We start from the raw sequence: 18444 nt of genomic DNA, 5'->3' as shown, positions 1-18444 counted from the left end.
TAGGGTTAGTACCTGGTTAGGGTTAGGGTTAGGGTTAGTACCTGGTTAGGGTTAGGGTTAGTACCTGGTTAGGGTTAGGGTTAGGGTTAGTACCTGGTGGACATTTAACCCCACAAATCAGCTGAGAAAAATAAGAAAAGGCCACCAGCTCCTTATTCTCACTCCACATGCTGCTTTCTGCCGACTCTGCGTTTCCCCTGTGGAGATCTGCTCAGCAGCTGCTCGCCACCAACACCCTAACCCTAACCCACCAACACCCTAACCCTAACCCACCACCAACACCCTAACCCACAAACACCCTAACCCTAACCCACCAACACCCTAACCCACAAACACCCTAACCCACCAACACCCTAACCCTAACCCACAAACACCCTAACCCACCATCACCCTAACCCTAACCCACAAACACCCTAACCCACCAACACCCTAACCCACCAACACCCTAACCCACAACACCCTAACCCACCCTCACCCTAACCCTCACCCTAACCCACCCTCACCCTAACCCTCACCCTAACCCTCACCCTCACCCTAACCCACCCTCACCCTCACCCTAACCCACCCTCACCCTCACCCTCACCCTAACCCACCCTCACCCTAACCCTCACCCTCACCCTCACCCTCACCCTAACCCACCCTCACCCTAACTCTCACCCTCACCCTCACCCTAACCCTCACCCTAACCCTCACCCTCACCCTAACCCTCACCCACCCTCACCCTCACCCTAACCCACCCTCACCCCTAACCCTCACCCTCACCCTCACCCTCACCCTCACCCACCCTAACCCACCCTCACCCTCACCCTCACCCTCACCCTAACCCACCCTCACCCTAACCCTCACCCTAACCCCCACCCTCACCTCACCCTCACCCTCACCCCAACCCACCCTCACCCTCATCTCACCCTCACCCTCACCCTAACCCACCCCTAACCCCCACCCTCACCCTCACCCTCACCCTCGAGCGGAGGTCAGTGAACACAGCGGTCATCCTTCACTCAGCTGAACACGTCAGGCTGCAGCTCAAACCTTCATCAAGCTTTTACCAGTTTAGTTCATGAAAACATCAAATATGTTGAAAGACTGTTTCTGGTTTGTTTCACCACAGTGCTGGTAGTGAGCTGTGTTCAGGTGTTCAGTCTTCCAACGCTCCTCCAGTTGTTCCACTTCCTGTGTCTCTGCTTTCATTTCTCTTTCCTTCTTTCTTATTGTCTTTTGGTTTAGATGTTACTTCACGGTGACTTCCTGTTTGGGTTTGATCATAGAAAATGTTGAATATTGATGACGTTTCTGGCTTCAGGTGAAGATTGTGTGTCGGGGTCTTTGGCTCAGCTCTTACTAACTCCACCTGGAGGACTGTGATTGGTCCAAACCTGCAGAATAAAGCCAGGTGTAGCAGGTGGTGCCACCACGACGGCCCCATGTGAGCGTGATGGAGTCAGGGAGGGATTACACACCAGCCCCCCCCCCCCCCGGAGGGAAAACCCAGAAAAAGCTTCTGGACTTACTTTAATGCTCTTTCAAGACTTGAGAGCGCCAGCTCCTCTCCTTCTGCCCCTTCTGCCCCCCTCCTGCCGCCCTCTGCCCCCCTTCTGCCCCCTCTCTGCGCCCTCTGCCCCCTTCTGCCCCCCTCTGCCCCCCTTTCTGCCCCCCTTCTGCCCCCCATGCTGTAACCATCACCCTACTGTCGCCACCAGGACGGCAAGCTTCTGCCTTTGAATAGCAGGAAGCTCACACAGATCTGCCCACCTGGTCACACAGCCACAGGTAGATCACACCTGATCACAGGTAAGATCACACCTGATCACAGGTAGATCACACTGATCACAGGTGGATACATCTGATCACAGGTGGATCACACCTGATCACAGGTAGATCACACCTGATCACAGGTGGATCACATCTGATCACAGGTAGATCACACCTGATCACAGGTGGGATCACATCTGATCACAGGTGGATCACATCTGATCACAGGTAGATCACATCTGATCATTAACCCCCCTCACTCGGTCCCTCAGTTCTCATGGATTTCTTTGTTAAAACTGAGGAGATTCGTCAGGAAGTGGAAACTCAAAGACGTCGAACCACAAGTTGGTAAAAACAGTGAAGTACAACACAAAAACTACAACAAACAAGTAAACAGTCTGAAGATTAACAGAACTCCGTCTGACACAGTAAAGTTCACCAAAACCACCGAAATGATTTAAATGAGGAGGACTTTCTTAAAAGTTTCTCATGCAAAACAATCTTCCAATAAAATGTGTACATTCTAAAGAAAGTGGAGTAAAAACTACATTTATCAGGCTGATGCAGTATTATGTGTACAGTTGATGTAAATACTTACTATGTATTAAATGAGAAAAGGAGACAAATACTATGATATTTATGCTAATTTAGTACATACCACGAAAAAAAACTGTGACTATGTCTATGCTATATATATTTATATATATATATATATATATATATAAATGGAGAGAGAGAGAGGGAGAGGGAGAGAGAGAGAGAGGGGGGGGGGAGAAAAGAAGAGAGAGGGGGAGAAATGAAGAGAGAGGGGGGGAGAAATGAAGAGAGAGGGGGGGAATGAGAGAGAGAGAGAGAGGAGAGAGAGAGAGAGAGAGAGAGAGAGAGAGAGAGGGGGGGGGGAATGAAGAGAGAGGGGGGAGAAATGAAGAGAGAGGGGGGGAGAAATGAAGAGAGAGGGGGGAATGAAGAGAGAGAAGAGAGAGAGAGAGAGAGAGAGAGAGAGAGAGAGAGAGGGGGGGGAATGAAGAGAGAGGGGGGAGAAATGAAGAGAGAGGGGGGGAATGAAGAGAGAGAGAGATGAGAGAGAGAGAGAGGGGGGGGGGGGAATGAGAGAGGGGGGGAATGAAGACGAGGGAGGGATGAAGAGAGAGGGGGATGAAGAGAGGGGGGGAGGAATGAAGAGAGGGGGGGATGAAGAGAGGGGGGATGAAGAGAGGGGGGGGATTGAAGAGAGGGGGGGATGAAGAGGAGGGGGGGATGAAGAGAGGGGGGGATGAAGAGAGGGGGGGATGAGAGAGAGGGGGATGAAGAGAGGGGGGGATGAGAGGGGATAACGGAGGAACTTTAGACAGAAAATCTGTTGAGTTAAAGTTTATCAGCTTTATCATCATTTGAAATAACATTTCTATCGTGTTTTGGCAGATTTCTGGTTAAAAAACATGAACATATTAGATCTTAACTGAATATCTGAATATATCTTGACCAGACTATATATTGTTGATTTTTTCATGACTTGCAAGAAAAAATCATGAAGAATAAAAACAAAAGAAAAGACTTGAAATGTGTTTGTGAGAAATGGTGACAAAGAAAAGACTTTTCTATTGTAGCTGTTAAAACTATATGAATGTAAAGGATCAAAGTTTAAAACTATAAAATATATGAACATAAAGGATCAAAGTTTAAAACTATATAAACGTAAAGGATCACGTTTAAAACTATATGAACATAAAGGATCAAAGTTTAAAAACTATAAAACTATATGACATAAAGGATCAAAGTTTAAAACTATATAAACGTAAAGGATCAAAGTTTAAAACTATATAAACGTAAAGGATCAAAGTTTAAAACTATAAAACTATATGAACATAAAGGATCAAAGTTTAAAACTATATAAACGTAAAGGATCAAAGTTTAAAACTATATGAACATAAAGGATCAAAGTTTAAAACTATATAAATGTAAAGGATCAAAGTTTAAAACTATATAAACGTAAAGGATCAAAGTTTAAAACTATATAAAAGCAGTCTGGAGGTCGGGAGATGATTTTCTGATGTTATTTCTGTTTCTGCTCCAACAAGGAGGTGTTTGTGTCTGATCTGGTCCAGAAGAACAGATTATCCACACACCACACACACACACACACACACACACACACACACACACACACACACACACACACACACACACACACACACACACACACACACACACACCACACACACACACACACACACACACACACACACACCACACACACACACACACACACACACACAGATTTTTCCTACCTTGAATCGCACCTTCTTCACCATCATCCTTGACTCAGAACCAAAAGCCACAAATGTTGGAGACGTTTGCAGCTCAGAACCTCCAGGAAGACTTCCTGATCCTCCTCTTCTCCTCCTCCTCCTGATCCTTCCTCTTCCTCCTCCTCCTCCTGATCCTCCTCTTCCTCCTCCTCCTCCTCTGTCCCTCCTCCTCCTCCTCCTGCTCCTCCTCTTCCTCCTCCTGCTCCTCTTTCTCTTCCTCCTCCTCCTCCTCTCTCTGCTCCTCCTCCTCCTCCTCTTCCTCCTCCTCCTCCTCTTCCTCCTCCTCCTCCTCAGCAGCTCTGTAGTGACTCATCTGTGTTTAAACATGCCCCCCCCCCTCCCCAGAGCTTTTATCTATCTGCTCATTCATTCGTGAAGCAGACACACCCTCTGTTTTTTTTTGTTTGTTTGTTTATGACTGGAGAGCTACTATTAAAAGCCCCCCTGTCCTCCCCCCTGTCCTCCCCCCTGTCCTCTCTGTCCCCTAACCTCTTCCCTCCACCGACACCCTCGCCCTCCATATATGGATGCTGCTCTCTTGAACTCGCCCCCCTGACCCAGAAAGCCCCTGTTCCACCCCCACTACCACCCCCCACCCCCTCCTCTTCTCCCATCTGCCCTCTGTTCTTCAGTCACTACGTGGGAGGAGCTCGCAGATCAGGACAAAAGAGTTCAGCTTCACGAGGTCGTTTGGTCTCCGCCCTCATTAAGAAATGTGATTGAGGCTCTACAGGGACATGAACCAGCCAGACCCTGAGGGACTCCTCAGCTGCTCCTGCAGGAGGAACAGGACAGTGTCCATGAGACCAACACGCCGGAGTCCCCCTGATGGGGCCCCCTCACTGTGTAAGGGCTAAACCAACGTTCGGTTCAGACGAGCTCAGAGACTGAAAGGGGGCGCTTGATTTGCAGAGCGACGACCAGACTCAATCCTTCTGACTCTTTGGGTTTTGAGGCAGCAGGTGTCAGGAAAGTTACCCCAGGGGCAACTGGCTGGAGGCGCAAGCGTTTGCAGCAACGTGGCTCCTTGATTCCTGATTAATGTGAAGCAGAATTCATCAGGTGTTGGATTGTTCACCTGCTAATCAGGGGGAAAAGGTCATTCAGGTCCAAATGACTGAAAATAATGTTGCTGGCATGTTGGGACAATGGCAGGTTCTGGTTCTGGTTCTGGTACTTCTTCTTCTTTTGGGTTTAATGCCAGTTTGCATCCATAAGTTTCACTACCACCATCTGCTGGTTCTATCTACACTGTTTCCCACCGCTCTCGGTCGTTCCTGATGACTGTTTCCCTCCTCTCACATTCTGCTTCATACTGGTTTGGATGAACAGAGTTTCTCCTTAACGGAGCCACAGATAGATGGGATGTGGGCGGAGCCAGTCCAGCTCCCTGAAACCAGCAGATTCTGAATGTAGCTGGAAAGATGGAATATTCAGAGAACAAACTGCATTTGGGGCAAAAAACTTTGAAAACTTGTTTTTGGAGAAATAAGAACCAAGTGAAAGTGTTGAAAAGTTGTGTGATAGGACTGCTTTTCAATAACATCACTAACATTTCTGAGATTTAGAGATAAATCAAAATGTTAATTAGAACTTTTATACAGCTTGAAATGCTAAACAGTAAAACAAACTATTGTTTAAAGGTCAGAATGGAAAAACAAACGACTGAAATAGAGTGAAACTGCTGAATCACAAAGTTGAGAAGAATGACATCATCAACATCCATGAAATGTTGAATAGCTTCAGAGAATTAAGAGATATTGTGGGAAAAGTAAATCTTAAATGAGTTGTGAAGAACATGAAATGATGTGAAGACGTGGAAAATTCAAATTAAACTAATTATTTTCAATCAGTTTTCTTTTAACGTTTCAGCCTTCCCTGTTTGGATTAACATTTGAAATTCTTCTTCACTTTTCAAACATTTCATGTTAAAGAAAAGCAGAACAAGTCAGACTTGATGTGGAGAATAAATTGAAAATATCATGAGACCAAGATCTTTTAAATAACAACCGACTTTAATCACATTAATGTGATTAAAGTCGGTTGTTAAGAATAAAAACAGAATAATGATGAGGACGTTTTTATGGGATAATCTTTTGGGAAAAAGTGGAAAATACATTCAAAGTCATGTTAATGATGTAAAAACTTAGAAAAACAAGGTTTTAATCTTGGGAAAAACCTTGAAAACCTTCTATTGCTGTAGAATTTCAAAAAGTGATTAAATCCACTAGTTTGTAAAAAGCGAACCTGAATCCCGTGGAGACATTTCACCTGGAGTTCTAGATTCTTCTCCCGGAACAGAAACCAACACGCCGCCGCGCCGCCGCCATCATCACAAACCGAACTTTAAGTTCATTAAAACAAAAAGCCAAAGTCAGATTGACATTTTCAATAATACATTTTATTCCATTAAAGATTCTTCCTCCTCCTCCTGGAATGTTAAGATTCCCCTTCAGCAACGTAGTTAAAAACGCTCATCTAGTCGTTTCCCCCATAAAGCCACTAAACTGAAATCTGGGGAGAACCAATGAAAGAAAACAAATAAACCATGAGAGACGAATGTTATGTAGTGACCGTACTGAGGAAGTCAGTGAAGGATGACTGGGTGGATGGAGGGAGGGAGTCCGGGGGGGGGGGGGGGGCTGATCTACTCCTCCTCCTCCATGTTTCCTTCAAGTCTTTTTCCTACTGATTGTTCAGATTGAACCGAGTCCGTCTCTTTTGAAGTTTGAAGTGAGGAGTGGTTGGAATGGTGTTAAAATAAAGACAAAATAAAGTTGAACAGACGCGACAGTCAAACGTCTTTACTGGCGGGGGGGGGGGGGGGGGGGGGGGGGGGGGGGGTCGTCGACGCCGCGGCTGAGAATCAGGGGGGAAACCAACGATACAGCAAACGGTACCAAGATCAGTGTGATGAGAAGTACAGACAGTTTAGAAGGAGCACATGGCTCCAGATTATAATCCCAAAGAAAGAGAAGAAAGACATCCTCAGAGAACTCCTGGGGGGTTTCTAACAGCCAATCACGACGGTCTAAGGGGCTGACAATGATTCAGTGAAGAAAAAGAAACCATGTTGGAGGAGACGGCGCTGTGGAGGAGGGCCGGTGATCCCGGGGGTCCCAGGGGTCCCCCCCCATAGTCATCCTCCACTGACGTCCTCTGTACAGTTCAGCCTCCTCCCTGTGTGTGTGTGTGTGTGTGTGTGTGTGTGTGTGTGTGTGTGTGTGTGTGTGTGTGTGTGTGGATTAACTCTATATATAGATGCTCCTCTCTCATACAAACATAAATACACCAGCGCTGCTCTCAGCCCGTCCAGGGAGCGTCTCTCACACCAACAGAGCCAGCAGCCAAGAAATCAGAACTCTGTAGCCTAGATTTGGACTTTTTTTTTTCTTTCTTATTTTGAGTGAATTTTTTTGTGTTTTTTTATTCATTTGTTATTATTATTTATTCAGATTTTGTTGTTTTCTTCCAATTACAGGATTTCGTATTTGTCGACGACGAAGGAGGTTTCTGAAGAGAATCTAACAGCGCTGTCGCCGTCTACGTAGGCCACTTTGGTAACCTGAGGAAACAGGAAACAGGAAACGGGAAACAGGAAACAGGACGTTAGAACCTCCAGAACTTAAAGATTAAGATAAAGCAGTGTTATTCTACATCACATCTTCAACATGTTTGCTCCGCTTCCTGTCTCACTGACTAGATATATCACAACATCGACTCCTAGTGGGTGGAGTCTGGTCCTCCCCTGCCTGAGCGTGTGCCAGGCTCCGCCCCCAGCAGCTCACCTGGATGTCGCAGTAGTTGCGTTTGGACACAAAGGACACGTTGACGGGGAAGAAGTCGTTGGGCTGCCCGGCGATGCTGAACTCCAGGCTGCCCGTCTTGTTGTTGGCGTCGATGACGGGTAGGCACCACTCCAGAACGTTCCGCCTGCTGTCGTGTTTGTACTCTCCGTCCAGGTCGCCGATCAGCGGAGCGCCGACGCCGGACCTGAGAGTCACCGCCGGAGGGACACGACATACAGGAGGGTCACTGCTGTGCACCGACGGTCTGAAAGGTCCAGCTGGAGTGGCGTTCTGGTGAAGGTACTCACGGTACGGGGATGCTGATGACCACATCGTTGAGCTCCAGACTCTCCTCCTGCAGCTCGTACTCGATGTTGACGTCGCAGCCGGTGCCGCTCTCTGAAGGCCAGCAGTTTACTGAGGGACACAGAGTTTAAACAATCACTCACCGGCTGTTTCTGTGAATAATGAAACATCAAACCGTCTCCAGATCAGGAAACAGGAGCAGACGTACTGGTTAGAGGTATGAGCGACTCGTCTGTGGACTGTAGTCTCCACTTCAGCACGCCCACGTCGTTGTTGAGAGGAAAGGATTTCTCCGGGTTCTTCAGGCCGATCACGGACTCGGCGGTGAACAGCTTCTTGTCCACGTTGGGATGCGTCTGGGAGAAGGAGACAGACATTTATCGTGATCTACCGATTAAACTGACTTCACTACAAGTGAGTTTAGTTTAATGGTGAGCCCATGGGTTAACTTGTTTAAGATCGCCCTCTACTGGACAACAAGAGAAACACATTGAGATCACTAACAAATTACAGTAGTGCCTCATCAGAATTACTATAAACATCATCAGTTTAATGTAGTTTTTCTTTAAATCAACAATGTGTGTTATATTTGATTCATCAGGAATCCTTTATGTGGCTTCATGTTCAGAACAACAGCACACAACAGGAAACTAGACTTTATTTTCTAACTAAAAGTCATAATGGTCATGATGATATATTACACACGTGTCAAACTCCAGGCCCGCCATGTTATTTTATGTGCCCATGAGGGCTTAAAGGCCTGATTGTCTTAAAATAAATACCGTATTGTTCCCAATAGACGCGCAGTGCAGGAGTGCAAGCCTTGGGGTGCCTGTCTAGTGGGAAGATGTGAGCGCAGGTTCAAATATTCTATAAAATACGGTAATTACATGTGCCTTTGTTGACACGGAAGTAGTGCTGCACTTGTGCATATCCAGATAAAGATGTTCGCCGCGCCGACCCGTGTTCTACCCGGCGACGGACAACCCCCGCGAGAAACCGCACGCGCATGATGAACGATGGGAAGGAGAATATATGTTTGTGCTTCCAGGAGAAAAACGGTTTGTCTTTAGTGTTCTGAGGCGTGTCGGTTGTCAAAGAGTAAAATATAAATCCACATCTTGACACCAGCATGGAGCCAAGTATGATAAAGTTAAACTGAACAGAGCAACGAGCAAATATAGATTTTGATATCAATGCAAATGCATTTTAATATTTGTAATATGTAGTAATAAATATGTAAGTAATAAAGTCAGAGGTATTTAAAATTGAGGAGTAGTTCCATTTATCTTCCATTATATTTAGTTACATTTATAGTGTATTACACTTACATGTGGCCCTTTGAGGGCAGCCCTGATGCTGATGTGGCCCTCGGTGGAAATGAGTTTGACTCTCCTGATGTATTGAGTTATCATATAAAGTAGTTCCACAGTTCATCTGAGTGCACTCACCTGCAGCTGTAAGCCTTTGTTGTCGTTGTTGTTGATCATCAGGCGGATGCGTCCGTTCTTGTCGTCTGTGACCCGGAGCGTCACCATGCCCAGAACCTCCATGTTCTGCAGGCCGCCGTCTCGGCCACAGGTCAGCGAGATCTTCTCCTCCACACGGAGATGGACGCTGAGGTGGAAGAGCACACTTTTCTTCAGAGCTCAGCCATAATATTATTGGTGCTTTTCCACTAGTACCTGCTCAGCCCAACTCGACTCCACACTTTTCCACTACGTGTTAGTAACTGGTACTTTAGTGGTTCCCCCTCGACCGAGGTTCCAAGCAAGCTAAGGCGACCAGACAAAAGACACGTCTGGTGGCGACCAGAGGATTCAGCAGGAGCTCGACGCAGTGACCCCCTCTATTAGAATCAGGGGGTCTCCCGAGCTCAGGTGTTTTGGACTAACCGGTTTCCCCGTTAACTGGAGACTGGCTTCCTCGGGTGTCCCTTGACACAGAAGATGTTAAAAACCCAACAAATCAGTAGCTTTTCCATTAAAGTGTAAAGTTTAAAGAGTGAAACTGTTTGTTTGTCTTATTTTAATATCAGCTGCTACTAAAGGCTTGTGGCAGAAGTCATCAGCTAACAGGGGCACCAGTTAAACCGAAACACCAACCGTAATCCACATTTTGTAATATTAACAAATATATATAAAAAATATCATTCGAGCTGATATCCAATGCATGTTCGCACCACATCAGGAGATACAGATTCTACTGGGGGTGATTACTTGTGCGACAAAGAAAAGTTCTGACGACTCCACTCACACTGTGGTGGAACTATTGTAATGGAAAACCAACACAAAACTGAGTCGAGTAGAGGTGAGGCGAAGCGAGGCGAAGCGAGGCGAAGCGAGGTGAGGCGAAGCGAGGCGAGGCGAGGCGAGGCGAGGCAAGGCGAGTAGGGCCAAGTAGGTACAAGTGGAAAAGCGCCACAAGACTACCTGCCCATTATTGTGTATTTGGGATCAGGAAGTTGGCAGCAGGTCTGGACGTCGTGAGGTGGGAACACATGCACCATGAACACGTCACCGATTCAGCTCTTCTCTTAGTGGTCATAATGTTGTGGCTGATCAGTGTCTGTGTTGCTCAGGGTGACGCGAGTGCGTACCTTTCCACGTTGACGGGTGGTGGCAGAGCTTTAGAAACGTCGGATCCTCTCTTTCCTGAGGAAGGCATGATGGTTTCTCCTTCAGACTTGAGTTTGTCCACAAAGTTGTCTACTTCCTTCCCTTTGGCGCCGAGCTTCAGAGCCTTGCTGGGTCCACTCGGTCTGAGGAGGAAGTAGAGAAGATGAAGGGCCCTGCTGGATGAAACCCCCGGACAGTGAGGGAGGAGGCTGATCTGGAGCCGTACCTGACTGCTGCTGGTGTGATCTTGGGCTTCTCGGCCTCGACGATGGTGTCTGTGATGATGGACCCTGAGGACACGCTGGTCATGCCGCCGCTGCCGAAGCCCCCGAAGGCGGGGACTTTCTTTCCGGAGCGCTCTGCGTCCCTCCGGGCTTGCTGCAACTCCTTGGCCTTCCTCCTCATTTCTGCTTTGGCTTCTCGTTCCTGGGTCTGCACATTGAGACAGAGAGAGAGAAAAACATTTAAGCCTCCGAGCGCTCAAGCTGCAACAAGCAACACTGCTGAATCAGAGTCCTGCAGCTCCAAATAGCTCATCTTGTGTCCATTGTCACGACTGATGAAGTTCTTCGTAAGGTACTTAAGAAGAACTTCTGACTCACACTGTGCACAGTGTGAGTCCACATGTTTATAATGTCTGACGTTTGTCTTACTGGATGCAGAAATCCAGCTACCAGGAAGTGTTATGGAGCTCAAAACAATGCAAAGATCAGTGGAGGCATCAGGAGGAGGCAAAAAAGAAAAGAAGAATAGAAAGTAGAACAAGAGGCAGCGGGGTGGACAGAGAGGAAGTTCATTGGAGGAAAAAAGAAAAGGACACGCCCACTCTCAGCAACATACAGGAAAGCCTCCGCACGTCACTTTGCTGAGCGACCGATGCTTCTCACCTCTCTGACGGCGCGGAACACCTTCTCCTCGTGGGAGTCCATCTCTGTGAAGGTGCGGATCTGGGCCAGGTTGACGTTCTCTCTGTAGCCCAGCGCTACGATCTCGTCGAAGGCGAAGATCAGGTCGAAACAGTGCTCTGATATCTCACTCTCCTCCAGCACGCGGCAGTACTCTGGGATCTGGAAGAGAGAGGAGAAGACCATCAGGAGACCAAACCAGAGTCGGCATCAACTGCTCTTGTTGTGAATACTCAGCGTTTACGCAAAGAATCGGCTTTAAAAAAAACTAAAACACATAAAAGAACTCATTCCTGCTCCACTGAGCATCAAGGATTTACTCCATGAAAACATTTTCTCATTCCTTTTATAGTTTTGGTATTGTAACAGTATAATTAGCTTATTTTCAAAACTATAAGTAAAAAATTATCTGGAAAAAATGTATCATGAAGACAAAACCCATTTCTCAATATAAATTGATCCTGATATAGTAAATTGATTTATCATAACTTTTAAGCCAATTTGGTTGGTTAGTTTACCTGGACGTGGATCTATTAAAGCACATTGTGAACATAAAGAGAATACCAGAAATTATAACACCTGGAATAAAGCTTCTCCTGTGGACACCAGATAAACTGTCGGTACGAGAGCAGAAATAAAGAATAAAACAGAGTAAAGAGGACTGCAAGAGATGTAAAGTTGTAAACACACAGTTTGAGCCATAGTTTTATTTTTATTCTGGAGAGAAAAGGGTTAGTTATCTGCAGATTAACTGTGCAGAGATTACAGTGGAGGAAACTCCTGAATCAGCAGAACCCCAGCAGTTGTAATGAAGAGAGTTAAAAACCTGCTGCTGAGGATGTTTCAGGTCGTGGCATTGGTGAACGAGAAGCAGATAATTACAGACTGTTAAACTACATACATACTGCAAGTACACCTCAACACACAATGTGCGCCGTACACTCTAATGGAATCCAGTATAACTCCCTATCAAAGTTCACACTGTTCCATTTTCAGATTTCAAAACGTTTTAATGTTATTAACGATCTCCTGTCATGTTTATGTGGGCAATGAGATTACAAATATACGACTATAATGCAGTGAGCACATCAAAAAACTTAGACCATCTGAAAAAACTAAGACAATATGCTCTTTAAGGAAAAACACAATAAGTAGTATTTTTTAAATAACTTGTTGTGTTTGGATCAGGGCTGCACATGCAAATGAGTTCAACAAATGATACATGAATATTGCAATAGTAATATGTAGGAATGCACTGATAGCGATACCACAGTATCAGGTATCAGGTCAGATACTGCACAGAGTACTCGTACACGTAAAAGATCCTCGATCGATACAACCCAGAGAGCATTACCTGACGTCAGAGCAGGCAGACAAGGGAGCACGAGTGATGTCTTTACAACAGCAACATCGTAATCACCAGACATTTGGAGCAGCAGAGTCAGCCTGATGTCACTCAATAGTTTAATTACTCAGTGGATCCAGGAGGATCCTACTCTGAGCAGTGCTACATGCTACATGCTAAAGAGTTTCAGGACTCACACACCTGTGATGCTACATGCTACACATGATTAAAGTATGACTGATACACTGAATAACAGCAGGCTGGAGTGTGTGATACACAGTACACATAATAGCGCTATGCTGTAGACTTTAAGGCTGGTGGAGATGGTTCACGGTAATGCATAGCCTTCACATATGGAGTATAGATTAGGCTTTATGGCATTTAATAAGTACTAGTATCAGTACTCCGTATTGACAAATATCTAAAGGCTAGTACTCATACTTGTTCTTTTATAAAATGGCAACAGTAAATTCCTATAAACAGAACTTGAAGTATATGATGCTGAGGTCTTTGAGAGCTGTACTCCCAAACAACTGTGCTTTATCTCTTTGGAAGCAATTTTAACTGCATCCTGTTTGTAATTATTCCTCATGTTAGTGACCTGTGCCACTGTCAGCATATTGTGGAGGGCCATCAGTTAAACCGCAGAGCGTGAATGCACCGTGCAGAGAAAACACTATTAAACCACAGTTGAAATTGAAGTAATAAAAGAGGTCCTTCCTATGAGCTTTTGTTGTCACATTTTGACACCATTTCTCTTTAACTTATCTTAACTCTGAGGAGTGACATTGAATGCCTTGCTAAAACGGCCAAATCACGAGAGTAGTGTAGTTACACATAACACTCATACTAACCAGCACCAAATCAAGTACTAACCTTTAGCTACTTTCAGATATGAGTACTTATTAAATACCATTCGGGTCAAATTCCTACTACATAGTCAAAAGATATGGTTGTATGATACAGTTGAACAACGCGTCCTGCTCCAAAGCTCTTTTGCGGTGCATTCTGGTAGTTTGGGACTTTTCTAGATATTGTAAACAATTTAGGATCCGAGTCAGGAGAAATATAATTGCAATGTTCTGTCATTACATAATGAGACTGGATTTAAAGACTCAAGCACATCATGGCAGTAACACACTAATGGAGGATGGGATTCAGTGGCGCTGATGTTTACTCACCACGCGGGAGAAGAGTCGGAGCGTCTCCAGGTCCTCCAGGATGTTGCTGTTCTTGGTGGTGATGAGAACCATGTAGAGCTTCTCCAGGGGCTGGTAAACGTAGCGTACGCTGTCTGTTTCCACGAAGGTGTGCTGCTTCCCCGTGTTCATCAGCTTGGGGAAGGCGGCCAGGAGGCCCTCGATGCGCGTCCGGGTCATTTCCACAAACTGCCGCGATACGATGGCCTTGCCGGCCTTGGTGCACACCGCCGCTGCCAACAGCACCTGGAAGAGGAGGAGCAGGAGGAGCAGGAGGAGAGGTCAGGGCTACACTCAGGCCTGAGGACCTCCAGGAGAACAGCAGGACATGTTGTGACCACGAACGACACAACTCAAAAGGAAAAAAAAAAAATTAAAAAAGGCTTCAATCAACAGGTTCCAATGAGACGAAGGCCCCGTTTACACTAATGTTTCAAGTGAAAACCCGTTTTGGCAATTTTGGCTTCTGAAAAGTTTCATGTTGACACAATAACTTTATGAAAATGATGTCCGTTTCTACGGCAACAGCAGATTCACTGAAAACGATGTAGTTGGCATGCCACAAACAAACAATACACTATAAAGTTTAAAAATGGGAGAACACCCACATTCATATGGACTGACAACCAAGTTGGATCGTTATTACAAGTGACTCAACTAGAAAAGTACCAAGTCCCAGGACGATATGGACCGGGACTCATGACCCTGCATGTAAACATGATTGTTATTTACACTCGACTCACACGAGCAGCAGAGCTATGTACTATGGTGGTGGTGTGCATGCGCAGTAGCAGTGTTTCCTCCTCAAAGCGTTTCCAGAAAGTGTTGTTTTAGCCCGTCTACACAGCAACAGAGCCCAAGAGTTTTCAAAAAGTTCCACCTTTGGAGCAGTTTCAAAAAAAATTGCGTTCATCGTGGCTGCGAGCTCCGCGAACATGGAAACGGACCCCAAAATGCAGGAAAAGTTTTGCGTTTTCACTTGAAATCACTGTCGCGTAAACGGGCCCTGAACCAGGAACCAAACGGTGTCGCTTTAACAAATTGCTAATAGTCAAAACTGCTAAAAACAAACAAACTACTTAAAGGATTAAAATGATTTAAAACACACCCAAACAAAAACGCGAACCCCTACCACAAACAAAAACAAAACAACAAACATAAAATACAACAAAAAACTAGAAATAGCCAACGATACTGCCGCCCAAAACACAGGTACAAATAGAGAACACCCGAAAAAAACTGCAAAATAAAAAAACCTTCGCAAATGTATGTATATTGCTTAATGAACTCAAACAGCTGGTAAATACAGCTAACGTGATTGTTTACAAAAGTACAAGTTGTACCATTTTATTGTAAAGCATTTCATGGATTTATATGGAGGAGTCAGCAGGAAGGGAAATGTTTTGTGAAGAGAGGCGACCTCAGGTCTCTACAGACGGGACATGTTGAATGTGTCATCTAATTGATTTTCGCTCCTTAGTAATTAAAAAACCAAAATAGATGAAGCAAACATTGTATGAGTAGTAAATATATATAGCAAAATTCATACCTTTATTCTGAAACAGTACTTTATGGATCAAATCAGATGTACAACAGTGCAGGGACCGACTCATTAACATTTCAACAAGTATAGAGTTATAATAATAGATTAATAAGGAGATTTATTTAAAGCAAGACTTTCAAACTCAATGTCACATCTCCATGTTGATACCTCAAATCCGAAATATTAAGTCTGATAAAAAAGATCAAAAATAAGGAGCTTCAAGGAGCAAATTCAGTATTTAACAATAAAGCTCTAAAAGATTGCAAGAGATCGTCCCGTCCATCTCAATCTCCTCGGTGAAGGTTTAATCTGAGATGCTTGACTCCTCTGACATGGTCCTTTAACAGTATTCCTTTGAAAGGGAAGCAGCAGCTGGCATAACATACAAGCCGATCCGGGCTTCTCTGGGAGCTCATTCATGAGATCTTACATATTCGTCACCACTTGATTGTGTTCATGTAGAAACAGCTTCTCCCATTTAAAAGCAGCAGAATGTTACTGCAGTTTGGTGAGACAGTCGTGGGTAAACGTTGACTGAGCAAGAATTAAACATGCATAGCACCATGATTTGGACTTAGTCCTAGGACTATAAGCTACACTAACGTACTAAAATGCATTTAGTCATGAGTGATAAGTTATTAAAGCAGCTGCGGTTAATCCACGTTGACAAAGGCAGGAAGAAGAAATAAAAGCCCAGACGGAAACGTTCTGGACCTGATAGACGTGAGGAAGAAATCGACACAATAACGCCAGAAACGTCCACTGTGTGTGCAGGATTTGGAGGTTTATGAACACGGTGTGTCCATTTATTTGCAGGTTAATGAGATTATCAGTTAACTAGTTGACAGCAGCTAGCATTAGCTCCCAGAGGGCTCCTGACAGCAGCGAGCTCGGACAGCCCGTCAGCGGTGTTTTCACGCGTTAAATGTCCACTACGGGAATCAAACAACCCCGATTTAAATCAGATATGACCACCGAGTGAAGCAGCAGCACTGTCCGTCCGGTGCGAAGCCTTGTCCGGTTGTATCGTCCGGTCGCAGCCGGAGAGGAGAAGCTAGCCGCGTTAGCTGCTGTTATGCTAATCGATAGGCCCGATGGACGCAGCGGCTTTTCCCGCCTCGTCGCTCACCATTTTGGTCTCTCTTTACGGTCCGGCGGTCTTCAGTCCCTCGTGTTCGTCGCCTCGGTGGTCTCTCGTCGCGGCGGAATGGTGAAGCGGGGACCCGGAGCTGCTCGGAGCGGCTGGTAGTTTGTTAGCTGGAGCGTCAATATGGCAGCAGAGCCACGTCTCCACCGGAAGAGCCGCGCGAGACCTGCCCACCGTGGAACCAGTGACGTGGTGCCCGGAGTGATGGCCGACAGCCGCGGAGCAGCGCGAGCAGGGCAGCCACGGCGGCAGTTTGAATATTTTAAAAGTAAAAAAAAAAAAAAGAACCTCTTTAAACTTGCATTTTTAAAATTGGTTAAGGTTTTAAAGAGGTATAGGCTGAATAATTAAAAACATTTCCACTTCCATTTACGTGGGAAACCAAATTGTAGAAAAGTTAAAATATTGTAAAAGGTCTAAAATTTAATATATAGTTACAACATAGCAAGAAGGTTTTGAATAAGCAGCACATTTTAATACGTGAATGGTTCAAATTAGTTAGATAATAATAACACTGTAATTTAATAGACAAAAATGTAATAATAATGAGTGGCGGCTGGTCAATACAGCGCGCCGGGGAGCTGCGCCCCCTGGTGGAAGCAAGAGGAATGTTGCTTTTTTTAATATAAAATATATGAATAAACTGAAATTCTGTCGAAATATGTTTATGCCAAGAAACTAACAATAGGCGCTGAACTGTGTTTACTTCATTTTCTACAGAAAATCTTCAATAAAAGAGAGGATTTCTTCATTTCTCTCTATAGTAGTGTGTGTGAGATTAAACCAATCAGCTTCATTTGATGACTGAGACTTTTAAGTCTCCTGGCTCTGTGATTGGCTGAAAATCACTTGTGGTTTGTTCTGGTGTTTCTACCAGATGTTGAGATGAAGACAACCAGTGGTGAGTCCCTGATTATTAACTCTGTCACCTCTCTTCTCATTTATTGTTTAAAAGGAGAAATTTGGTTGAAAAGCTGCAGGTCAGGTTCAACTTTCTTCATCTTAGTTATTTTTAAATTCACTCAAACAGAAAAGTGTTCAGGTTTGTAAATGTTTATAAAGGTTTAGATATTATCATATTTATTAATGACTGAAAATCTAAGAGCTTAAAAAGGCAGTTTATCTTACACTTCTTTGTTTTTGAGGTTTTATTCAAAGAATTCTAAAATACTTTGAAAGAGGAATTGATGTGTAGTTTGACAATATAGCTGGTATACCTTTAGTTTTCCCTAAACTCAGACTAACTGTCATTTCCAGTAAACCAGCAACAAAACATTCCTTTTCTAAAAAAAGGACTAATGAAGCTTCTGCTTTGGTTTGTTTACTAGTATGTTAATAAAAGAGTCTTAATGAGTGTCTCTGTTCACTAGCTGTTTAAAATGACTGTAGGTTTTTATCACTGAGGCTTCAATCAATCTGAAGATTGTTGTAATGTGGTTTATAAATGTATTGTAGTTAAATGACGTTATCATTGGCTGAAATGGAAAGTTAATGAAGAGCCAACCTAATAAATGTGTCACTAGCTGCCACTG

The 18444-nt window shown here is 44.7% G+C and overlaps 1 protein-coding gene across 1 annotated transcript; it reads right to left on the bottom strand.

The window, feature by feature from the left end:
* Positions 1–7382: 7382 nt before the first annotated feature.
* On the bottom strand, positions 7383–17069 carry LOC308107720 (coatomer subunit delta). Its single transcript, XM_080460208.1, has 10 exons — positions 16895–17069; positions 14205–14468; positions 11661–11840; positions 11000–11205; positions 10755–10916; positions 9607–9772; positions 8364–8511; positions 8158–8266; positions 7850–8054; positions 7383–7626 (listed from the first exon to the last, which is right to left on the bottom strand). The coding sequence occupies exons 1-10, from the start codon at positions 16895–16897 to the stop codon at positions 7537–7539; spliced, it is 1533 nt and encodes a 510-aa protein (XP_080316334.1). The 5' UTR covers positions 16898–17069; the 3' UTR covers positions 7383–7536.
* Between the last annotated feature and the right edge of the window lie 1375 nt (positions 17070–18444).

This window comes from Lipophrys pholis (assembly GCF_963383615.2).
Source record: "Lipophrys pholis genome assembly, chromosome: 3".
Lineage (NCBI taxonomy): Eukaryota > Metazoa > Chordata > Actinopteri > Blenniiformes > Blenniidae > Lipophrys > Lipophrys pholis.
The sequence above is the reverse complement of the archived record's forward strand: the minus strand, read 5'-3'. Positions and strand labels throughout refer to the sequence as shown.

Coding starts and splice junctions, on each gene's coding strand:
- LOC308107720 (XM_080460208.1), bottom strand. Junction 11,206..11,660: donor TGTTCCGCGCCGTCAGAGAG/GTGAGAAGCATC, acceptor CTCAATGTGCAG/ACCCAGGAACGAGAAGCCAA. Junction 9,773..10,754: donor CCACCCGTCAACGTGGAAAG/GTACGCACTCGC, acceptor CTTCCACCTCAG/CGTCCATCTCCGTGTGGAGG.